Source organism: Monomorium pharaonis, chromosome 5 (assembly GCF_013373865.1).
Source record: "Monomorium pharaonis isolate MP-MQ-018 chromosome 5, ASM1337386v2, whole genome shotgun sequence".
Taxonomy (NCBI): domain Eukaryota; kingdom Metazoa; phylum Arthropoda; class Insecta; order Hymenoptera; family Formicidae; genus Monomorium; species Monomorium pharaonis.
In genome coordinates this window covers 8,554,912-8,576,809 of record NC_050471.1, presented here as the reverse complement: position 1 = coordinate 8,576,809, position 21,898 = coordinate 8,554,912, and the positions used below count along the sequence as shown (strand labels likewise).

The 21,898-nt window shown below is 34.6% G+C and overlaps 2 protein-coding genes across 13 annotated transcripts; one reads left to right on the top strand and one right to left on the bottom strand.

Moving 5' to 3' along the window:
• The first annotated feature begins 139 nt into the window (after positions 1-139).
• Positions 140-14,344, top strand: LOC105828128. 10 transcript variants are annotated; one of them, XM_028192697.2, is made up of 10 exons: positions 141-610; positions 692-7,539; positions 7,772-8,401; positions 9,712-10,041; positions 10,416-10,929; positions 11,189-11,370; positions 11,433-11,580; positions 11,950-12,156; positions 12,898-13,013; positions 13,736-14,344. In XM_028192697.2, the coding sequence occupies exons 2-10, from the start codon at positions 840-842 to the stop codon at positions 13,852-13,854; spliced, it is 8,946 nt and encodes a 2,981-aa protein (XP_028048498.1). In that variant the 5' UTR covers positions 141-610; positions 692-839; the 3' UTR covers positions 13,855-14,344. The 10 variants fall into 10 exon arrangements, with proteins under 10 accessions (XP_036143612.1, XP_036143613.1, XP_036143614.1 ...); XM_036287717.1 differs by having other exon boundaries at positions 141-1,097; positions 1,266-7,539; XM_036287716.1 differs by having other exon boundaries at positions 141-1,421; positions 1,506-7,539.
• Positions 14,345-15,051: 707 nt separating this feature from the next.
• On the bottom strand, positions 15,052-21,683 carry LOC105828132 (diphthine--ammonia ligase). Of its 3 annotated transcripts, XM_012666345.2 has the most exons (13): positions 21,570-21,683; positions 20,414-20,553; positions 20,033-20,217; positions 19,728-19,801; positions 19,459-19,639; positions 19,163-19,254; positions 19,004-19,094; positions 18,751-18,928; positions 18,507-18,674; positions 18,065-18,366; positions 17,546-17,867; positions 17,263-17,364; positions 15,052-16,983 (listed from the first exon to the last, which is right to left on the bottom strand). In XM_012666345.2, the coding sequence occupies exons 2-13, from the start codon at positions 20,526-20,528 to the stop codon at positions 16,679-16,681; spliced, it is 2,115 nt and encodes a 704-aa protein (XP_012521799.1). In that variant the 5' UTR covers positions 20,529-20,553; positions 21,570-21,683; the 3' UTR covers positions 15,052-16,678. The 3 variants fall into 3 exon arrangements, with proteins under 3 accessions (XP_012521799.1, XP_036143607.1, XP_012521800.1); XM_036287714.1 differs by lacking the exon at positions 21,570-21,683 and having other exon boundaries at positions 20,414-20,563; XM_012666346.2 differs by lacking the exon at positions 21,570-21,683 and having other exon boundaries at positions 20,033-20,249; positions 20,414-20,550.
• Positions 21,684-21,898: the final 215 nt, after the last annotated feature.

Sequence of the window (21,898 nt, the reverse complement as noted above, 5' to 3'; positions counted from 1 at the left end):
AAACTGATTAAAATTATATATGAATTATATAATATAAGAAATTAAATATAAATTTATGATGCATATTTATTGCAGTTATATATAACTTTTTCAATAAAGTGCAAAAAGAAATTTAAATTGATGAAATATGCACTCGTTTTTTTAAATTTATATAGATAATTTAATTTATAATTATTAGTTTCGAAATATTCCGATATCTATTTTCTCAAATAATCAAGAAATGAATTATTGTCCACACGCAATTTTTATGGACAATTTTGTTATACGTCATGTTGCTATGTGCATATACCATTAAAAGCTAGGGAATTTTTCAGGGGGTCACCGTACTCACCGTCTCATTTCGATGCAGTAAGTTGGCGTCAGTATTTTAGTAAATGTTTTACGATTTGGCAAAAATATATTTTCAAAACCGTGAAGCATAGATGCTTGCGTATCGATCCCGTCTCGTCGAAAGCCAGATAGGCGAACAGGTGATACGATATATCGTCCTGTGTTATAGTCCATTTGTGCAATACGTGTAATTCATCGGGACTGACTTCGCGCATAAATGTAGAGGAACATTGGTTATGTTCGCCGTTCGTGTGAAAACAAGTTAGGGAGCGATGTAGCGGTAAGTAGAGATCCGAGGATCGGTCAATTTCACGTTAGAATATCGCGGAAATTCTAACACGGTGCACTTGCAGCGACGCAGGCACACCCGATTTGTACGTGCAGAGATTTTATTCACGTCTGACCGTGGAACGAAAATTCCGCATAAATGTACGGCGGTGGTGACAGGGACGGCGGCGGCAGCAGCAGTAGCAGGTGTAGTAACGTTCCCTGCACGGATCATCGAAACAATGTCCGACGGTTCTAACATGGGCCTATTTGGCTCTAAGGACCGGAATCAGGAACAAAAAGAAAAATCTTCCAAGGACAGCTCCCCAGCCCGTTATGCGCCATACGGCGTTGACAGCGACACCGAGACATACGATACCGAGGCCCTGAGCATGATGGATATCAACGATATCATCGGCGTACAGTCCGGTGAGCAGGTCGGCGAGTCGACCCTGGAGAGCGAGATTGCCGCTCTTTCACAGATTATTACGGATTCAAAGGTAGAACTGACTTTGCAGTCAAAGGACTTAAACCCAGTAATACAACAACAGACTTCTTCTAAGATAGCTAATCTCACTTCTAGTACTCTTCATATCTCAAGCATTGATAATACCAGCGAATCTAGTATTGTGTCTGAAAAGTGTACAGATAGCATTTGTGAGTTGCAGGAAGAAATGTCTGATCTTACCTGTGAAAATGAGACACGCACGGAACCGTCAGTTATCGCGGAAATGAGTGCCTCGGAAAACGCAGATGTGGACTTTAAACGCGATGAAGCTTTCGACGTAAAGACTAGCGAAATAGTTATTAATACATCCACTATGGTTTGTACATCAGAATTGTCTTCCAATGACAAATCGTGCATTGATAATAATTCGTTGACTGTCACGTCAAACGATACTTTACAGGGAACTGTCCGAGACGAGCAACAAGTGGACATTGTTTTTCCCATGGGTCACGAGATGAGCGACGCTAAGAAAACGGCGGATGAAACTGTTGACAATATCATTGACAGCCAAAACGAAACCAAGAGTGGTTTAAAGCCTGTAGTAATAGCTTGTGGAAACATTAGCAAGAGTTTACAATTGATAGGAGAAGCATACAACTCTGAGGATTCGGAGGAAACTGACATGAATGACAATGACTCGCCTAAAGAAACCCCATCACTTTCTACTCATAGGGAAACTTCGTCATCGGATGTTTCTGCAAAACAGCACAAGGAAGATAGTTGTGAAATAACCGATATATTGGAGCAAAGTACTGAGATTTCTTCAAAGTTAAATGACACGAGTGTGGCTATCTCGGAAGAATTAAACGCGAAAGTAGAAACTGTTATAGATAGCAAATTAGATCTAGATAAAATAGAGTCAGAAAATTCTAATCAAAGTGAAATGTTGCAACAAGTTTTAGAAGTACAAGAAGATGTAGACGATACTGCGTCAACTAAAGTATCAGAGTGTGTTGATATTGAAACATTAACTCGCACACAACAAAATGAAAATAATACTGAAATCGAAATGAATACAACTGAAAGAACAGCATTAGAACATCAATCTTCTAATGAAACTTTGAAAGAAACTGCAGATACAATTGTTGATACATCTGCCATATTAACAATGGAAATAACAAAGAATATAGAACAAAGGGAAGAAAATACTGAAATAGAATCAAGTACATTAGCACTAGGTTCTGAAACAGAAGAGCAAGATTTAGCAATTTCTAGTGAAAAAGAACTGCCAAATACGAAAGAAGCAAATGAGCATAGTTGTCCTGCTGTTGATGCAAACGTTCTTGAATGCGAAGATAGGGATATTGTTTCAGTAAATAAAATTCAGGAGTCTACTTTAACCAAAACATCTGATAAGGAATTAAGTATGACAGACGCGACGAATAAAAATAATAATTCTCAGGAGGTAGATGTCACTTTTATACAGAAGGATCTTGAAAAAACTGTTGTAACTTCTGATAATCAAGATAGTGCAGATGTAGTGGAGACTAAAAAAGAAACATCTGTACTAATGGATACAAATGTACTTCAAACTGCATCAGATACAACTAACAAAGATTTAATTTTAAATGAAGATATATCAAGGAATCGTCCAGATGCTGAAGAAAAGAATATAACTGATGTACCTGCAGGTAGTCACTTACTAAGTGAGGAAAATTCAGATTTGAGCTCTAAAAATTTGATAATACAGAGTGATTCGACATCTGATGGTAATAATTCTGAAGATACAAATGTTTGCACACAAGATGTTCTTGAAACACTAACCTCGGTTAAACATGAAAAATCCATTGATCAATTTCCATCTGTGTTATTAGAAAAATCTGAAATTAATAATACTACATCTAGTAAATTTGAAGAATTACATTCTATTCTGATTTCGCACGAAGATTCAAGTAGTTTAGAAAATGTAAGCAAATCCGAAGTTGAAGAAATAGAAAATGTAGAAAGAAAGATATTGGAAGCTGCATCATTATCTGTTAACAAAGATCAAAATAAAACTGCATTGATAGAAAATAAACCAGTGCAAATGTCTAATCAATCTGAATCAAGTGTTCTAAAACAAGACAATTCGTCTATAAAAGTAGAAAGTAAATTATCTTTGGAAAATGTTACGTCTTCCAATATATTATTAGAGAATGATACAAATTCTTCATTAACTGAAAATTTGATTGCTCCAGAAAATGATGTAACAGATTACATTTGTAACATAGTACGGAAGGAAGATAAAGTCGCGGAAAATATTACAGCTGAGATATCATTGAATGAGACAGCAATAAAAATATCAGATTTAGACGAGGATAAAGTTAAAGAAATTGAAAAGATTACTGAAAAGGAAAAGAAAGTGAATGAAATAAATTTAGTTTCGGAATCAGTAATTCCAGAGGATGTCCAAGCAAATTCAGAGAATATCAATTTACAAGACGATGAAAAAACGAAACCGTGTGAAAGAATTGCGAAAATACCTATGGAATCGAAAAACTCAATCGATGTAGCGCCGACAGTTGAAGAGAATAATATGCAACCAATTATAAAAGAATCCACTGATGCTAATTTAAAAGAGGTACAATCAAATATCGACGAAATCTCTTTATCACAAAAGAGCTCAGACGAAAAAATGAGTACTGAAAAGTTAATAGAGAAACTGCCTCAAGATTTGGCAAATGTGGATGCTCCAGCTACCGTTCAAACCGTAGATTCTCTAGAAGGACTTTTGGACATAACACTTATGTCAGACAATGAAAATTCTTCGTTAAAGGATATGAAAACTGAGGATAAAACCTTAATGGAGGAGATAGTAAGTAAAAACATTGATATGGATCTTTTATTAGATCAAGCAAATCAAAGCGAAGCAACCATGACGCAGAGTTCGGACTACATAACAAATGTTATTGTTAGTTGTTTGTCAAACAGAGATAATGAAACGAGCGAGACTGATATCAACATACCGAGTAACGATAAAACTACCGAAAACAAGGATACTAGTTTAAAAGTGAACGAAGACATGAGTGCGGAGCTGGTTAGTGAGACGGCGAGTAACGATAAGATGGAAGAGTCTCTTGAAACGGATAGTAATTTGCAGCAGAACGATCTGGACGTGGATTTTGAGAGCAGTCGATTGGAGGCCGTTGATTTAGAAGAAAGCGAAACGAAACTGGAGCTGCCGCAGGATATTCTGGAGGGTGTAATACCGAGCGAGAGTCTTTCCCGGCATACCGATACTCCAACCGTCATCGAGAATTCGCAGTCGAGTTCGGAGATCTCGGAATTGGAATCCGCGGTGAAGTTTTTGCAGGAATCAGAGGAGCAAACGATAGACTCACTAGTACTCTCGCCGAAAATGGTGGAGAGCGTCGTCGAGGACATAACAAAGCAGGCGAACGCGGAGCTCTACGTGCCCGATGAAATAGACAATTTTACGAACGCCGAGTCCGAATTAGCGCATCTAAGGAACGCTGATGCTACGGATTCGATCTCCATTTCGGAAGCAGAGATCATATCGGAGGCGGCTAAGCTAGAGAATGAGCGAAAATTTGCGACGCAGATGCAGAACGTTCCTAATATTGTCGTGAAGGACACCGAAGAACTAAATGAAGAAACTCGCATGTGTTTATCTGATACCACTTCTGTCGCGGATAACTCCTTGAATGCGCAAACGGTGGAACAATCGCACAAGGAAAAAGGAGCTGTACCCGAAATTAGATCGTTGTCAAGTGAAGGTATTCTGAAAGCATGCGAACTGATTCCGAGGGTGTCAATATTGGAGGAGCGATTGAAGGAACCGCCAAAGATCGAGATACCCGTTCCGGATTCATCTAAGGTATTGGAATCTTCTATCAGTCCGAACGATAGTCTTCTTATACCGAAGGACGCGAGAGCTATCGCGTACTCGAGAATGTTGGAATCACCAAAATCGGCCGATAAAGTTGAGTTGAAAGGTGCAGACACGCCGCGCAAGGATTTTGAGAAACATTCGGACTTGGAGAACGTCGGTTCGCCGAGAATAATCCTAAAGATCGCCAAATCAGCGATCACAGATTGCAGCGAACCACGATCACCAAAGAGTCCAAAGATCCGATCGGCTACGAATTCACCGAATCCAGATGACAGTCCAGGTCAAAAGTTAGGAAAGATTAAATTGAAATTATCGAAGGGAGGCCATCCATCCATAATATCCAACGAAAATCTGGATGAGGTCAACCAGTGGCACACCACTGAGAACACATCGTCATTATCTCCCATCGGTATGAAAATCAAGCTCTCTAAATCCGGCGACGCTTCAATTGTGGGTATAGAAAAACACGAAAGTCCAGACGATTCGAAGGAGGTGAAGTACAAAATCGAAGAGCCGAAGAGAACGGATTCGCCGATCGGTATGAAGATAAAACTATCCAAATCTGGAGATGCCTCGATTATCTCCGATTCCAAGCAACAAGATACCAAAGAAGCTCTCACAAAACACAAGGAGAAATTGGAGATGCCGCAAGGAAGCCCAAAAAGAACAGAATCGCCAATTGGAATGAAGATCAAACTCTCAAAAACTGGTGACGCTTCTATTATTCAGACTGACAGGCAAGAATCTTTAGAAGAGCACAAAGAAGTCACGCAGAAAAGAACGGATTCTCCGATTGGTATGAAAATTAAACTGTCGAAAACCGGTGACGCTTCCATCGTATCTCCGGATGCTTCCGAGGATTTGTCTACGAAGACGAAGGAAAAGCAAGATCATCCGGAGCTACCGAAAAGGACTGAGTCTCCGATTGGAATGAAGATAAAGCTATCTAAATGCAAAGGCGCTGCATCTATTATTTCGGTAGACAACACTGAAGATACAAAGGACAAATTGGAGGTACCTGAACCACCTAAACGCACCGAGTCGCCACTTGGTATGAAAATAAAGTTATCTAAAACCGGAGACGCGTCTATTATACATTCCGAAGTCACAGAAGATGTTAAGGAAATGAAACATAAAGACAGGTCTGAGATATTGCAAGACACAGTGAAAACACCAGAGTCTTCCGGGCTCAAGATCAAGATGAAGACAGGCGAAGCGGCATCGTTAATATCGCCGGACGTTACCGAAGAGCAAGATGTATTACAAACTTTTGGATTATCTACAAGCAGCGTTCCAAGGATTAAAGTATCTAAATCTGGAGATATGTCAGTGGTTTCTAATAAAACAGAGTTAACAGAAGAGTCGAGATCACGGGGAGAGGGTCAGGCAGAAATGCCGAAGAGAACGGAATCTCCACTCGGCATGAAAATCAAGTTGTCCAAGAGCGGCGACGCTTCCATTGTGCAAAGCGAAATTATCGCTGAGGAGCATCAAAGTAAGACCACGCGTGCCGATGCAGAATATTCGAAAGGCAGCGACTCGTCACTCGGGATGAAGATTAAGCTATTTAAAACCGGCGACGCTTCGGTGGTAGAAACACCATCTTCCGGTTCTTCTTCCGAGAAGAAAGACAAACAGCAGCGACGCAGAGATGCCGCCGATTCACCATTAGAGATGAAAATCAAACTGTCCAAAACCGGTCACCCTACGATCGTAACCTGTGACAGTCACGGCGAGTCCACCGCGCAGAAAGGTAAAGATCCAGCGGCTGTGGATCCAGCAATAAATTTTTCTCACAGATATATGGAACACGCTGCAGGGCATAAAGAATCTCCATTGAAAATCATCAAGACCAGCGGTCATCCGTCCATTCTACAGAGCAATCGTTCTGAACTGACGATCGAGCCGGTGCAGATGCAGAACAGAAAACAGCAACCGACGGAGACCGCCCAGCAACAGATCGAAATATCGCCCAAACGTAAAGATGTAACAATCTCGCCAATTGAAAGCAAGAAATCTAAGTTAGAGACGCAGCTCTCGCAGATTCTGCCGGAGGTCACAATCCAACCAGTAATGTGTCGGGATCAGAAACAGCAGCAACAACAGCAGCAGCAACAGCAGAAACTATTATTCGATCCGAAAACGAGTTTGATCAGTCGACAGCAGATGAACGTGATCAACCAGGAGATCAGTATCACGCAAGTACGGTCAGATAATGCGTCCGACAAGTTCAAGGATATATGCAAAAATTCGCCGGGTGGATTATCGGATTGCGAAATCATCGAACATCGCCCGGAACTGATAATCGTTAACGAAAATTCGAACTCCAGCCAGGATGTTGTCATCATAGAGGAGGTGTCGCCCAATAGAGCCGATATTAAGGTGCCGAAGAAGAGAGGCAGACCGCGAAGAAATCCTGCGACAGTGCAACAGCAACAACAGCCATCCGCGCAAATGCTGATACCCAGAGATCCCTTGGCATTAGATGATGTACAGCAAGTTCCTCCGCAACAATTCGAACACAGAGAAAACGAGAGGCCTAAGAGAACTTGCAGGAATCAGAAAAGTTATGCTCCACCAAAGAGAGGCAGAGGAGGACGAGGTTTGTCTCTTTCATAATATTAAAAAAGAAAAAACTAATTTTTTAAAAACTGAAAAAATTTCATAAAAAACTTAAAAACTTCTTTTTTAAGAAAAAACTTATTTATAAGATAACTCTTTGGATTAACATTCAGTTTCTATTTTTCTTTGTTTTTAAATATAAAAATTAAATTAATTTTATATATAATAATTTTTTTTAATAAAAGATTTTTTTTTTTTCTATGTATATCTAGGTCGTGGTAAACGGAAACTAGATAACGTAGAGCCTCAAATTGGAAAAAAAACTCGTATAGAGCAAGACTTATCAGCTATAGAGGCATCGACGATGGCTGTCATCACTATTGACGAAACACCAGTACAACAAGAATCACTTCGGAAATCATCAGAACTTTACAAGGCGCTAAAGCAACCACCCATAGATCGTAAAAGCTCCGCGTTAGGTCGTAAAGAAGCGGCAAAAAAGGATTCCAAAATCTCGAACTCGGAGATTGCGGTACTAGATCCTACAAGTTCGTTATGCACTCAAGAAGATCCGACAAAAGCGTCTAATCAGAGCTTATTGGTTTCGAAAGCTGACGAGCAGCATAAAAAACCAGCCTTAGAAATCGTTTCTGAGAGGACGCAGAAGTCGGCAGTAAAGCAACATGCCGAAAATAAAGGTAAAATATCGGACGGGATTAAAGAGATACCTGTACCTCCCGGACATTCGAATTGGCTGACACCAACGTCGAAAAAGCAACCAGATTCGACAGCCATCAGAGGTGAAACAGTGTCGACAGTGCAAGTGATTGATGAAGAAACAAGAATGAGCGCCGAATCTGGTTCAAGGTCTCAAACACCGGCTAGAAATATACCAGCACCGAGTATGTATTTACATATTAATATTAATATATAATATGATAAATACAATATAATATTATAATACATTGCATTATTAATATTACATAATATTACATATACCATCATTAATATTACATAAATATAATTTCACGATAATGTAAATATCACTTTCTCATTGTTTTAAATTTTATATTGCATGTATAAGTGTATGCTGTTTTATGTGCAGTATATTTTAATAATATAATTTAATATTTTTTACTATATATACGTAGATAATATGTCTACACTAACATTTATTTTATTATATTTTTATATTTTCTTGTTTATAGTTTTTACATACTTTTTTAAGAATAATACTCTTATTTAATAATATCTGGAGTAGGATTCTGTAACTCTTAACGATAATATTGGTACCATTATATTGTTGTTGTACATTATAGATGATGAAAAGATGCGCAACGATACTATAACGACACTTTTGTTAAGAGTTACAGAATTTCACTGGTTTAAAAGTATATTCTATGCATTACAGAATTATATATTCGTTAATAATATTTACTGATATAAATAAAATCAAAATATAATTATATATGAAAATAATTTTTATATTAATAATTATAATTATATGGTTTTTTACAAGAATAAATTATATCTAAAAAAAACTATCTTTAATTTAGTCATTGAAGAGTTTGAATTGAATGTATTGGTACACATCCAAAATTTCAAGCTGGCTAAGAATAGATCTTTTCTTGTGGCATAAGATGTCTCTCAAGTAACTAAATACAAAATTATAATGATGTGCTCATATACGAGGCAGTGTACATCACTTCTTTTATTTGCAATATGTGTTGCAATTATGCTGTGTTTAGCAGCGCTAAAAGCGCTCGTATTAATTCGTATTTCATCTATATAAATGTATATATACACTGTCTGTGCATTTGTACATATGTTTATAAATAATATTTTTTGAATGTGTAAATTGTGTCGATATGACATGACGTCCATGTTTTAAAATCTTAATTAAACTGTAGTAGATTTTATTTATATTTAGAATTTAGTGAAGATATCTTTTAGACCAAGAGAAAATATTAAAAATAATAAAATATTATAAGAAAAAATTAATTAGAATTATAACAAAATGTAAATGTATGAATCTTTTATTATATCTATTGATATAATATTAATAATATTAACATTAAAGAATGTGTAAAAAAAGTTGTTAAAAGTTGTATAAATGTAAAATGTCTTTATTTATTCAGTTAATCTACAGGAATTTATATAAAAAAACGATAATCTTAACTGCACTTTTTCATAAAAATTTATTTTTTTACAGCTTCGGAGACAATAATAAATGAAGAGTCGCAGGGTAGTGTCTTGAGCACCGCCACGACAGAATCGGAAAAAGTTAAAGTAAAGAACCGAAGAATGGAAATTAATTTTGATCCCGATGAAGGACCTTTCACTGTTGATAAAATAGCAGAATACGAATGGCCACTGGATCGAAAGGGTGAAACCTTTATGATACAGGAACAGATATCACAGTATCTTGGCGTAAAGTCTTTTAAACGTAAATATCCTGATCTCAAACGCAGAGTAGTTGATATGGAAGAGAGAAATTATTTGAGGGAGAATGGATTAGTCAGTGAAGCGATGTGCGATATGGGTAAGTCTGTAATCTATATTAATTTTTCTATAGAAGAAGAAATTTTTATCTTATATAACAGATTTATTTTACATAAATATCTGTACATACAACTTTATTATTTTATTATATATAGATAATATAAAAACAAATTTTTTTAGTCAAGACTTATAACATTATCTAAGATTTATTTAAAAATTTGAAAAATAATTTACGTCTATAAATTGCTAAGATTTTTAATTTTTTTATATAATAAATTACTTTGTTTTTATAATTGTTTCTGAAAAAATATAAAAATTAAAATAAAAATTGATATAAGAATTTTTTTATTTATATTTACATATATATTATATGTTATTACATAATGTATTTATGTATTATATCATGTTACATAGGATTAACTGCAGTATGTAGCTCGGAAGTACTAGACGTAATGTGCAGTGATTTCCCTGATCAGTACGAAGAATATCGTAAGCATATGCGCGAGAAACAAGTTAAGGAACATTCCAAGAAGCAGAAGGAATTGACGGCAGCCGCAAATGCGGAGAGAAACAGGATAGACCTTGCGGAAATGGCAATGCAGTCCGCATTTACATGGAACGCCAACTTAAACAAAGCTCGCAAGGAACAGCGCAAATACTGTTTAGATCTGCAGACTTTCACGATTCAGCAACCACAGCAGAAGCAACAGAAAATCGACTCGGAGCATAAAGTAGGACATTATCCTGTTGCTCTGATACCAGGACAATATACTGATTATTATCGAGAATATACACCAGCAGAACTGAGATATTATCCGCTGAATACAGTCTTATATGGACCCACGCGACCTAATGAGCGTAAAAGTGATAGTCAGTCGGAAGGTTCTCAAAGCGACAGCGATAGTGAATCGTCTTCTGATGACTCAAGGTAGATTGCAATGTTATAAAATATTATAAAAAACATTTTTTTAATTTAAAATATATATGCAGAATACAAAAGAATACCATTTATAAATGCATTTTTTGAGCATTTTAGAATTTATTTATATAATACTTTTTATTGATAATAAAATTCATATTTTTGTATAATATTTTGTAATAATATAAATAAAAGATATATTATAATTTTATAATAATATAAATAAAAGATTGCAAAGATATAATGTATAATAATTGCATTTGAACAGTTCGTCCTCCAGTGAAGGTACACAAGATACGGAAGGATCTCAATCAACCATGGATGAAGTAGATATGGAAATCTCAAACGCAAAGGATGATACAAAGTTGAAATGCAAAATGTGCCTGAAAGTTCTAAATAAACATAACAAAAACGAGATATTAATCCAATGTGGTACATGCAATGGAAACGGTAAATAATATCTTACAATTAGATATATAAAGGGCTTTTACTGAGGTCATTATTATTTTCAGTTCATCCATCTTGTATAGATTTAACATTGGATATGGTACCACACATTCAATCATATGCATGGCAATGCACTGATTGTAAAACGTGTGCGCAATGTCATGATCCCGCAGACGAAGACAAGATGCTTTTCTGTGATATGTGTGATCGTGGGTGAGTTGTATATACTTTTAAAAACTCAAAGGTTGAGTTCGAAGAGCACGCTTTTGGCGCTGTGAGCGTGCTTTATCTTTCTTCGACATTCATTGAGCAACAAGGATAGAATGATACTTTTAGCGCTAATAGCGTCTCTCCGAACTCAGCCAAAATATGTTATATATTACATTATAACTTATACAATTACAACTCAGAAACTATCAACGTTTTAATGACTTTTTTAATTTAAAAAGTAAAAGAAAGAACAGTATACTGAGTATACATGTAAATAAAATATGAATTCTAATTTCTATAAGTATTATATAGGATTATATATATGTAGCTTTTCGAACCTTTACAGAATTTAACTTGACGTCAAATGTTTAGGTATCATATCTATTGTGTTGGTTTACGACGTGTGCCGCAGGGAAGATGGCATTGTCAGGAATGTGCCGTCTGCGCAAATTGTGGTTCGAGGGAGCCTGGTGGTGCTAATTCAGACCGAAACAGCGTTGCACAATGGCAACACGAATATAAAAAAGGCGAGAAAAATACTCGAGTATATGTCTCAACGCTCTGTGTACCGTGCTCGAAGTAAGTATAGTCGATCGTTAATTTTTCCAAACTACGCTGGGCTTCAATTGCTTGATAATCTCCATGGCTCACATCATAACACTTTTTCGACATCTTTTCTTCTCATCAAAGACATATGCGGGTTGTTCAGTAAGAAATATACTTTGCGAACAAAAAGATACTCTTTAGCGAAAATTTACAGTTTTTCTTGTTTTTGAAATTTCACTGATCCTCTTGTGACAATTGACAGTCACTTAGGGTCGGTTGTTCCAACTTCTTGGTAAACTTACCTATCAAATAAATGTATGGTTGTCTTTATTTATTTAAGAAAAGAAATGAAGATAGACACATACCTGGTAGGTAAGTTTACCAAGAAGTTGGAACAACCAGTCCTTAATTTAAAAATTTTTTAAATTTTGTGATATACTTATATTAAGTATGCCTATTTACAACTTTTATTCAAAATTTTCTTAAAATCAAATTACAGTTAAATAAACTAAAGCTAACTAACTAAAAACAGATGTAAAAATAAAGTTTTGTTATCCATTTTTACATACTTAATCAGTTATTAATCGAGAATTGAATTTTTGAGTTTTGTTTAAAAAAAAATACTTATTTAAGATATCTTTTTACTATCGAATTATACAAGAAGCGTATAGCACGTGACATATCCCCCCTTCTCCATGTACCAAGAGCACCACATAATACGTAATATACCCTTACCTGACTTCACTAACCACATGATCTTTATGCGATAACAAGGCTGTGGCGAAAGGGTCGCTATTGCCCGCACTGCAGTCGCTGTCATACCGCCCAAAGGCTCGACCTGGAAACGAATCTAGTGCATTGCAGCGCATGTGACAAGTATCTGCACTTAGGTATTGACACCAAGTTTTCATACAATTCGGTTAGTTTAACATTTTGAGCGCTGAATACACGCATTTGCACATCAACTTGTGCTTCTGACTTCATGCTAGCAAATCATGATAAAGATTACACAAACTCATTAAAAACTGACTCATTTCCAATCAATTAATAAACACATTAGCTATAAGAATTCATGTAGTTTTTTTTTAATCTTCTACAGAAATTTTATTTTGTATAATCTGTAATTGTAAGAATATCGAAGCCCAGCAGCTTAATTTTCAGGCGTTCAAAGTGTTAACTATTGCATGTTGCGACATAGAAACATTTGCACGCGCCATCGAGTTTTGTTTGATCATCGCTACTTTAAAAGCCATATCGAAATTGCTATTTAGTGTGTACATTTCAAGTTCTATCTTTTTATTTTTTCTGCCGAATAAGAAATTACAAATTATAGTAGATGTCATAATGCAAAGGTGTTTAATTGGATTCAATCTGATATTGTTTATCTTCATTTGAACAATTTTTAAAGAATTATTTATCAACTTTTTTTATTAACATTATTTCTTGATATTTCTTACTTTAAGCTTTAAATCAGAAAACAAAGAAGCTTAAAGAAAAAAAACTGATGATCTGCTCAAGTCAAATCTAGACACCTCTGTTCTTATGCAGCTACTATTGCGAAAAGTTACATATTCATAAAAAATATCTGTAACCGTATATAATTCTTTTTCAGAATGCGTGGAGACCAAGGGAGTAGTGGTTGATAAGAAAAATTATTTATGTGATTTTTGTACACCGTCGACCAGCCAGCATGTGGTAAAGCCTCTGATGTCGAAGGTGCTCAAAACGTGAATATAATTGTTGTAACATTTTATCGTATGAGAAAAAGAAAATATCGAGCTGTATAATACTAATGCCAATGCACACAGTGTATATTACATTATATTAAAGTAAATAAGTTTTTTTATTGAGTGCGTGAACAAATATGCGCAAGAATTTTTCTTGGAGTACTTCATGACAAACGAATTACATTGTACATAGTTGTACATCATTTAATTGTGAATTTTTTATGTGTATTGTTTATCGCAAATGAATTGTTTAGTAAGAAAAAGACTGAACGTTTAGTTTGGATTACGAATGTGTCGAAATTATAAGATATATATATATATACAGAGTGTACGAGAAATCGCGCACTTTCCCTCGATTGTAGATTGTAAATTCTTTGGTGAATTTTAAATTAATCTTGATGTCATAAGCTTGGTTAAACATACATTTTGTAACACTTTCGCAGTATTAAAAAAGAATTTTGTAAAATAAAAATTTAATATACACCAAAAAATAAGGCATTATCACATTTACATTTCACAAACTTAATTTCTGAAAATTACAGTACATCATTTACAAAAATGTAGATGTAAAATAAGAACCATTATTTTTCTCATAATCATGAATTTGAAAGCAATTTTCTAAACGCTCTGTATAAATAAAATTATTTATGTAAAAGTTTAAATTTTTTGTTTAATGTGATCATAGCAACGAAAACAAATATTACATCAAGTGCAGAGTAATATATAATTTATTTTATACACACACACACACGTGTGTGTGCGTGTGTGTGTATTAATAAATAATATATTTATTTTTCGTAAATTTAGATATATTATATATTAATACATATATATAAATAAATTATGTTATTAATATATTTTTATTCTTCAAAATTTTAATCATACTACATATTACATTAAAAATTTAATTATATTTTTTAATCATCTATATTGTCTTTACTTACATTCAAGATATTACTATCATTACAAAGACTGTATTTTTCTCTTCGTTCACAAAGAACTTGAAAATACCGTGTTATTGGGCAAATTTATATTCTTGTAATTTTTTTCTAAATTACCAACTCTGAAATTCTCGAAGATAAACGACCATATCAATAAACCATAAATAAGTTTTGTAAAATATTGTCTTCTCTGTCGGTCGCTACATATATGTAGAACAGAAGGGAAAGAAATAAAATGTGAAACTAAAAAAAAGTAGCGATTTCTTAAAAATATATATCATTCTCTTTATTCTTCTTTTATATGACATAATTCTTGGATTAGTATTCTGTTGCAGGAGTTAGATGCGAATAAACATCTTTCTTTATCTGTTTTTACATACTTATCATTACAGAGTATCCACATTTTGAACAGTGCGCTCTTTCTCTTTTTTTCGCCGTCAAAAATCAATTACAATATATATATCGTGTTAGATTACGTTGTATTATGTACATATACAGAATAACGATAATAATTGCGACTGTTTAAAAAATGAGCAAGTTGCAAAATATAAACTTTGGCATATCGTTGCATCAACCTCATATACAATATTACGTCAAAATAATCTTAGTAGAGTTCGTATTGCAATGCAATTTGTATAAAAGATACTTCTAAAGTATGTACGCGCGAAGAATGCAGAGCTGCTGCATAGCGTCTTATATCGAGTTCGCTGATCTTAATTTCCTTTTCTCTTTAAATGTCACTCCTGTGACACAATCAATCGGTAATACAATTACGTAACGATACCGGCAGCATTAGTGACAACGAAAAACATCGTTGTGTGAAAAAAATATACATATATATACGTTCCATATATGCTTTCTCCGTCGTATTAAATCGTACCGAACCAGCAGTGGTATCCCGTATCTTTAACCTCGCAGCTAAAACAAACGTTCCTTCCTTTCCTTCCTTTCATTTAGAATTCGAGTAAATGTAGAGTGCTACTTTAAAATGGCTGTGCACGATTTAATGTCGTTTAGAGAAACATCACACACGTTAATTAACATTCCGCACATGATTACAAACACCATAAAGTAACGTGTACTTTGAGCAAAAGAAAAACGAAACATCATAGCGTAATCAGCACAGTACGAGTCGCACGAGTATTATTATACCTAATGTGTAATTATCGTGTTGTTAAAGAGCACTTATGCGCTATAAACGGGGACGGGCTCACAGCTCGGAATTGCACTTGACCCGTCATTGACTAGTAGTACTCGGTATACAAGATAATATAACGTCTGTTTCTTTTCAGCTGCGCTTTGTTGCTATTTTTATATTACAAAAAGGAGCAGGATACACTTTCAAGGGAGATAAACCTTGCTTGAAGACCGCTTATCTTGAAAAGATAAAAGTGCAGCTGAAAGAAACAGCGACGTAACTACATCGTCAGTAAATGTCGAGCGAACAGCCGTCTCTCGCGTGCGAAACGCGAAAAGTACTTAAATACGCCCACTAACCGTCAGAAAAGAACATCGAGACTTATTTGCGCACGTAGGAAAACTTAATGGTCCATGCTATTGCAAAAAAACATCACTCCACCCTTCTACCTCAAAAACGATATTAAATTTATAACAGCTAAAAAACTGCAAAAAGTTGAAAAATTATTGTTTTAAAAGAATATTCAAAAATTTACGAAATTTCGATTGTAGTTCACGACCAGTGAAATTATAATTATCTTCGCGTGCAATATTCTAAGAAATAAAGTACAAAATATTAGACGCATTTTTTCCTATTTTTGTCAAAACAGTTCTTTTACGTGCTGTTTTTCCAAGCATTAACTTTTTTATCCTAAGTGTGCGCTCCAATTTTGACGAATAATTGACGGTGTAAAAAATTATTCTGAATATTTACTCGTGTCTAATACCGTATATAGATAACAAAGTACTGAAATTGTGTAAGTGAGTTGCCGGTATAACAGTAATCACTAAATTCTGCATAGAAAATTTCGAAAGGACATTGTGAAGAAAGTTTGGGCCCGGAAAACTGCCGACCTTGTAAAATATTCGCAGGTTACACGTTGGAGTTGCGCTTTGCGAGCCTTTTCTAAGTTTACATAATAGATAATCAAAAGCCTCTGACAATTCATTTGCATTCAATTCTGTAGTTGGCAAACTTGCTTCTGTTGTCAAATTACCAGTCGAATTAGATGAACCTGTACATAAAAATTTCAGACTTAGAAAAATATTTCCTTATTTATATTTATATTTTTTAAATTTGACTTCAATTTTAAATAAAAATAATTAATAACTAATATCAATAATCAATTCAAATTTATTATTCTATTATTTATTACAGTGTGTAAAATACTATTATCAAAAAATATTATGGTAAGATATTGTTTGATATTTTATTTGTTCAAAATAATGAAAGAAAACTTATAAAATTTGAATATACATATCATAGATAAAACAATTCATCAAAAAGAACTTACCAGTAGACATGTAACACACAATTGCCGAAACATTATTTTCATAATTCCACCTACGTCTGATGGCTATCCTAAAATTCGCCACACATTTTCCTGTTTCCTCATCTACAATAAATAATAAGACATGCAGCAATTATTTATATATATCGCTAGCTCTTTTGAGCTAAAAATATATTTACTGCAAATTATGTCGTTAAAGTTGTGAAAGATACAGAAAAAGGTAGATTCTTCTGCTCAACTTGCAGAAAATACACTTTCTTTGTTGGACAAGGCTTTAAATACTTACACTCAAATCGATTATTATCCCTATGAGCCCAAACACACCATTCAACTTGAGCACCACGTGGCAAATTTGGTACAACAATGTAATCTATAATAGCATTTCTCGTTCTCCTTTCCCACTCCTTTCTCGCATCTGCTATGTAACTAGAATGAGTCAGGAAACAGATACCTTGTACTATATCTCGAAGTTTCGCATCCATGGCCTTAACAATGCGGTCGATGTGCCTCAATGTCAAACGGCACTGCCGTTTAATGTTCATATCTAGAAGATTCATATTACCAGGCACCAAAGGTATCTGCCCAGCGACTAAGATAACATCATCTACCTATAGAGAAGATTATGATTTTTTTATAATAAAACTGATTACTTAAAATTTTTTAAAATTGTAAAACCAATTTCTTAAAAAGTATTTAACACATAGAAAATCATCAATAATTTTTATATTTGTATTATTGTTTTATATTTGAATCTCGAGAATGCTTTACATTTATTATATTTAATATTTTTATTAATTGCACTTACACAAACAGCTTGAGAATAAGGACCGATATTGGCAGGAGCCCAATGGCTTATACTTTGAACATGCATTGTGTGTCGCTTACAGGCCCATTTATCGCCACTCTCTTGACTTTCCTTATAAGCTATCGCGTCAAGCATGACATGTACATTCAAAGGACATTCTACGCATACACGAACCGGTGGATTTTTCTTACCCAACCAGGAAACGTATACGTCATTTATAGCCTTGTAATTTGACATATCTTTTATATACAATGTTACCGCAACTATGTCGGATAGGCATAAATTTTCGTTTTGAACTAGAGCTATAATCAAATAAATATTGCATGAAAAGACAATTCATTCATATCGTTTTCTTTTTAATATTAAATTTAGAATAAGAAATAATTGTTAATATTGAATAATTACTAAGCCGAAAAGTATGCGATTAAGATGTGAATTTTACTGCTTAGTTTTTCCAGTGCCTCTTCCATGGCGGGTACAACGTCTGGATGTTTTCCTATAATACCTCCGAACCAGAACCATCCTATTTGATTTTTATTAACAACTGGCGCATCTGGGCAATCTTCCTCTTCGTACAAAATCTCCATTGGACTTGGAGGATGAAACTGACCTGTACATTCAAATATAATACGATATTTTTTTTACATATTTTTTTCACATTTTTTTACTCCTCCAGAATTTTCTACCTGAGTTTGATGCTTTCAAGCTATTGCTTTCACATGCGTGCTCGTCATTTTCGTCTTCCGATAAATTACAGCCGTCGTGTAGCTCAGGACCAATAATTTCAGCAATGTAATCCTGTGGCGATTTTATCAAAACATTTTTTAGTCTTTCGGATAGACTTAACTTCTCCAATTCTCCATTCTAAAAAATGAATCTTCACTTTGATGACACTTGATAGTGTCCTTACAATTATCAACGCGATATCCAAAAACTTACATCCTTCTCTTCTAAATGGATCTTCGTAAATGTAAGGTATCCTACAGGCGCTACGTCGTCCCTCGAATTTACAACACTCTCATACTCATCACTAAGCCAAAAAATAATAAAAGATGATTATTCACAGATTGTATATATATATGCAAACATTTAACTTACACTACAATACTTTTGGAAAACAAGGGGCAATCTAAAGTAAAAGTTTCATATTCTCCTCCTTCTCCACATATGTTTACTCCATATTTTTCTTTCTGTAAATAAAATTTATAGGATAAAAATAAATAAGGCGATTTTCAGCTTTATTTTACAAATTCAAATTATACAAACATTCGAAGTATGTATTTATATTATTAAATTTATTTGTTGCAAAAATACTATTAAGTCTTAACCATAACAAAAAATTAAAATTACTAATAATTAATTCAATAAGAAATAATACACATATTGTGACTTACTATCTTAACAAGATGAGGTTGCATTTCACATATAGATTTGCCCAAATGTTTGATTTCAAGGCCTAAAGCTGCAACTTTGATCAATATTGCATTAACAGAATTCTGTATCATTTCATTTAACAATTCATCTTGGTCCCGTCTCCATAAGTATGACAAGGAAATAAGACCTAAACGATTGCACCTAAAAAAAATATTCGAGAAAAAAAATTAATAGCAGTAACTGACAACATTGCAGATTCAAACAGAAGAAATAAATAAATGATAATTACACATTTTCCACACGAATTCGTTGATAATCACTAAGAACAGCACCACTTGACACAGCCTCTATATTTTGATGTTCCTGAAAATATAAATATTGAAATACATATAGACATTGATGTTACATATGTAGGATGTATTATAATTAGAGGTACAACAAAGGGAAAAAGATTCTACATAAAAAAATAAACAAAAAGATAGAATAAAATATTTTCACACAATACATCATTTTAGTCTTGAAAAATCTTATTTTGTCTTCAAAAATAATCTCCTTCCAGTTTGTGAAAATTATGAAACATTTTAGCCAATTTACCTTCACTTTACTCAAAAGCTTAAAAAGATCTTCAACTTCATCACCTTCTGTAGGGTAATAATATTTTTCTTGCACATTGGCCTTGCCAAATGTTTCATAACGATATATAGGCAACCCTATAGCTTCAGCAATATACATAACTCCTTCATGTCCTACCGTTTGGAACATAAATGAATCCAGCTCATCTGGAAGCAGTGCGTTAACCCCTATGTTACATCTGCATAATTACAAATCATAATATTTATAACATAAAAATTTAATATAATACCCTCATAAATTTACAATAATGCAATTAGGGCTCTATTTGCAAACAATTTCCATTAAATATACAATTAAATATATTAAATATTATATCCAGTATACATATATTTATCTTTATACCTTTTTCAGCAGGATGCAGATTAGCTAGAGCTACAATCTCATGGCCAGCTGCTACGCACTGCATCATACTGAAGCAGGAATCTTTACCACCACTGATCAATGCAACGACCTTCATCTTTCTATTGTGCTTGGAACTCTTCCTTAAGAAACAATTATTACTAAAATTAGAGCTGATTTATTTGTTTAGACAATCATCTGCAATAAAAAAGAGGGTACATATAAAAGTTTTTTTATTTGTATGTTTTAAGAACTATACAAATTTTTTAATATATAAAAAGTAGTTAAATTTATCAAGTGTTTAATTAATTACAATAAAGTTACATCATATTTTAAGGAGCAATAAAAAGTAAAAATAAAATCAGAATTTACACTTCTAATCCATTACATTTTTCTTGTGTAAAATAATTTCATTACATAGTAAACTTTGATAAAAATTAAATGTGATAAAAATAGAATCTATAATATTATATATATATAAATGGATGACATACACACACATATACTCCATACAATGTGTACAAATCGCATATTTACAATTTATGTAATCACATGGAATAGATATGGAGCAAGATTTTACAATAATAATAATAAGACATCTTGACCGTTTACGCAATAAAAGCAATTAATGAACCATCTATTACGAGTATTTGAGGGCAACGAGGCATGAAAGCTGTCGCACATCGGTGAACTTTATGAATGAGCCGCCGATGTAAACAGTGCAAAATGCATGAGAGTATGAAGAGAGACGGAGGATGCGAATTATTTATCATTAATATATATATAATATGTATATACATATGTGTGTGTATGTATGTATATCAGTCACACACAGCACGAGCGAAACAGAGTTTATCACGGGAGGCGCGGGTCGCGGGACGCGCCGACGATTCCTCGTATTTTCGATCGACACCGGATGTTGGATCGGTAAATGATCGCGAGAATATCACGATAATACACAGATTTATCGTGCGAGGGTGAGGAGTCCCGTGTGGAACGGCAGACTTTGTGGTTATCGCGAGGACGAATGTGCGCGAGGTGAGGACGAATGGCGAGGTGACAGCGGGCGGCGAGTCGCGCGGGCGAGCACGAGCCCGACAATCACAGCGAAGCATGTGGTGAAATGCGGCACGAGTTCTTTGGTAAATATGATATTTACGTTAGGTCGGTGGCGAAAACCTCTCATACGATACGGTCGGTAGCCCATGGGAGACTGATTGATGGGGCCATGGACATGATGGACGGCGGCATGGACGACGGGAAAGACGAGTGCGACAACCGCGACGGTGGCGCCTCGGCGAGACGGCGTTCGACTTGAGAGCGTCAAACGATTGAGGTTATCCCGGATATCACAGAATTATGTCAATGAAATGGACAAAGGTCACCCCGATCAATTTGTCCTTTCCTCATGGATGACAGGACGATGTCGTTCCACGTATCGAAGGCCTTGCGTTTACTCGAGGTACGAAAATATACTGATGAAAACGA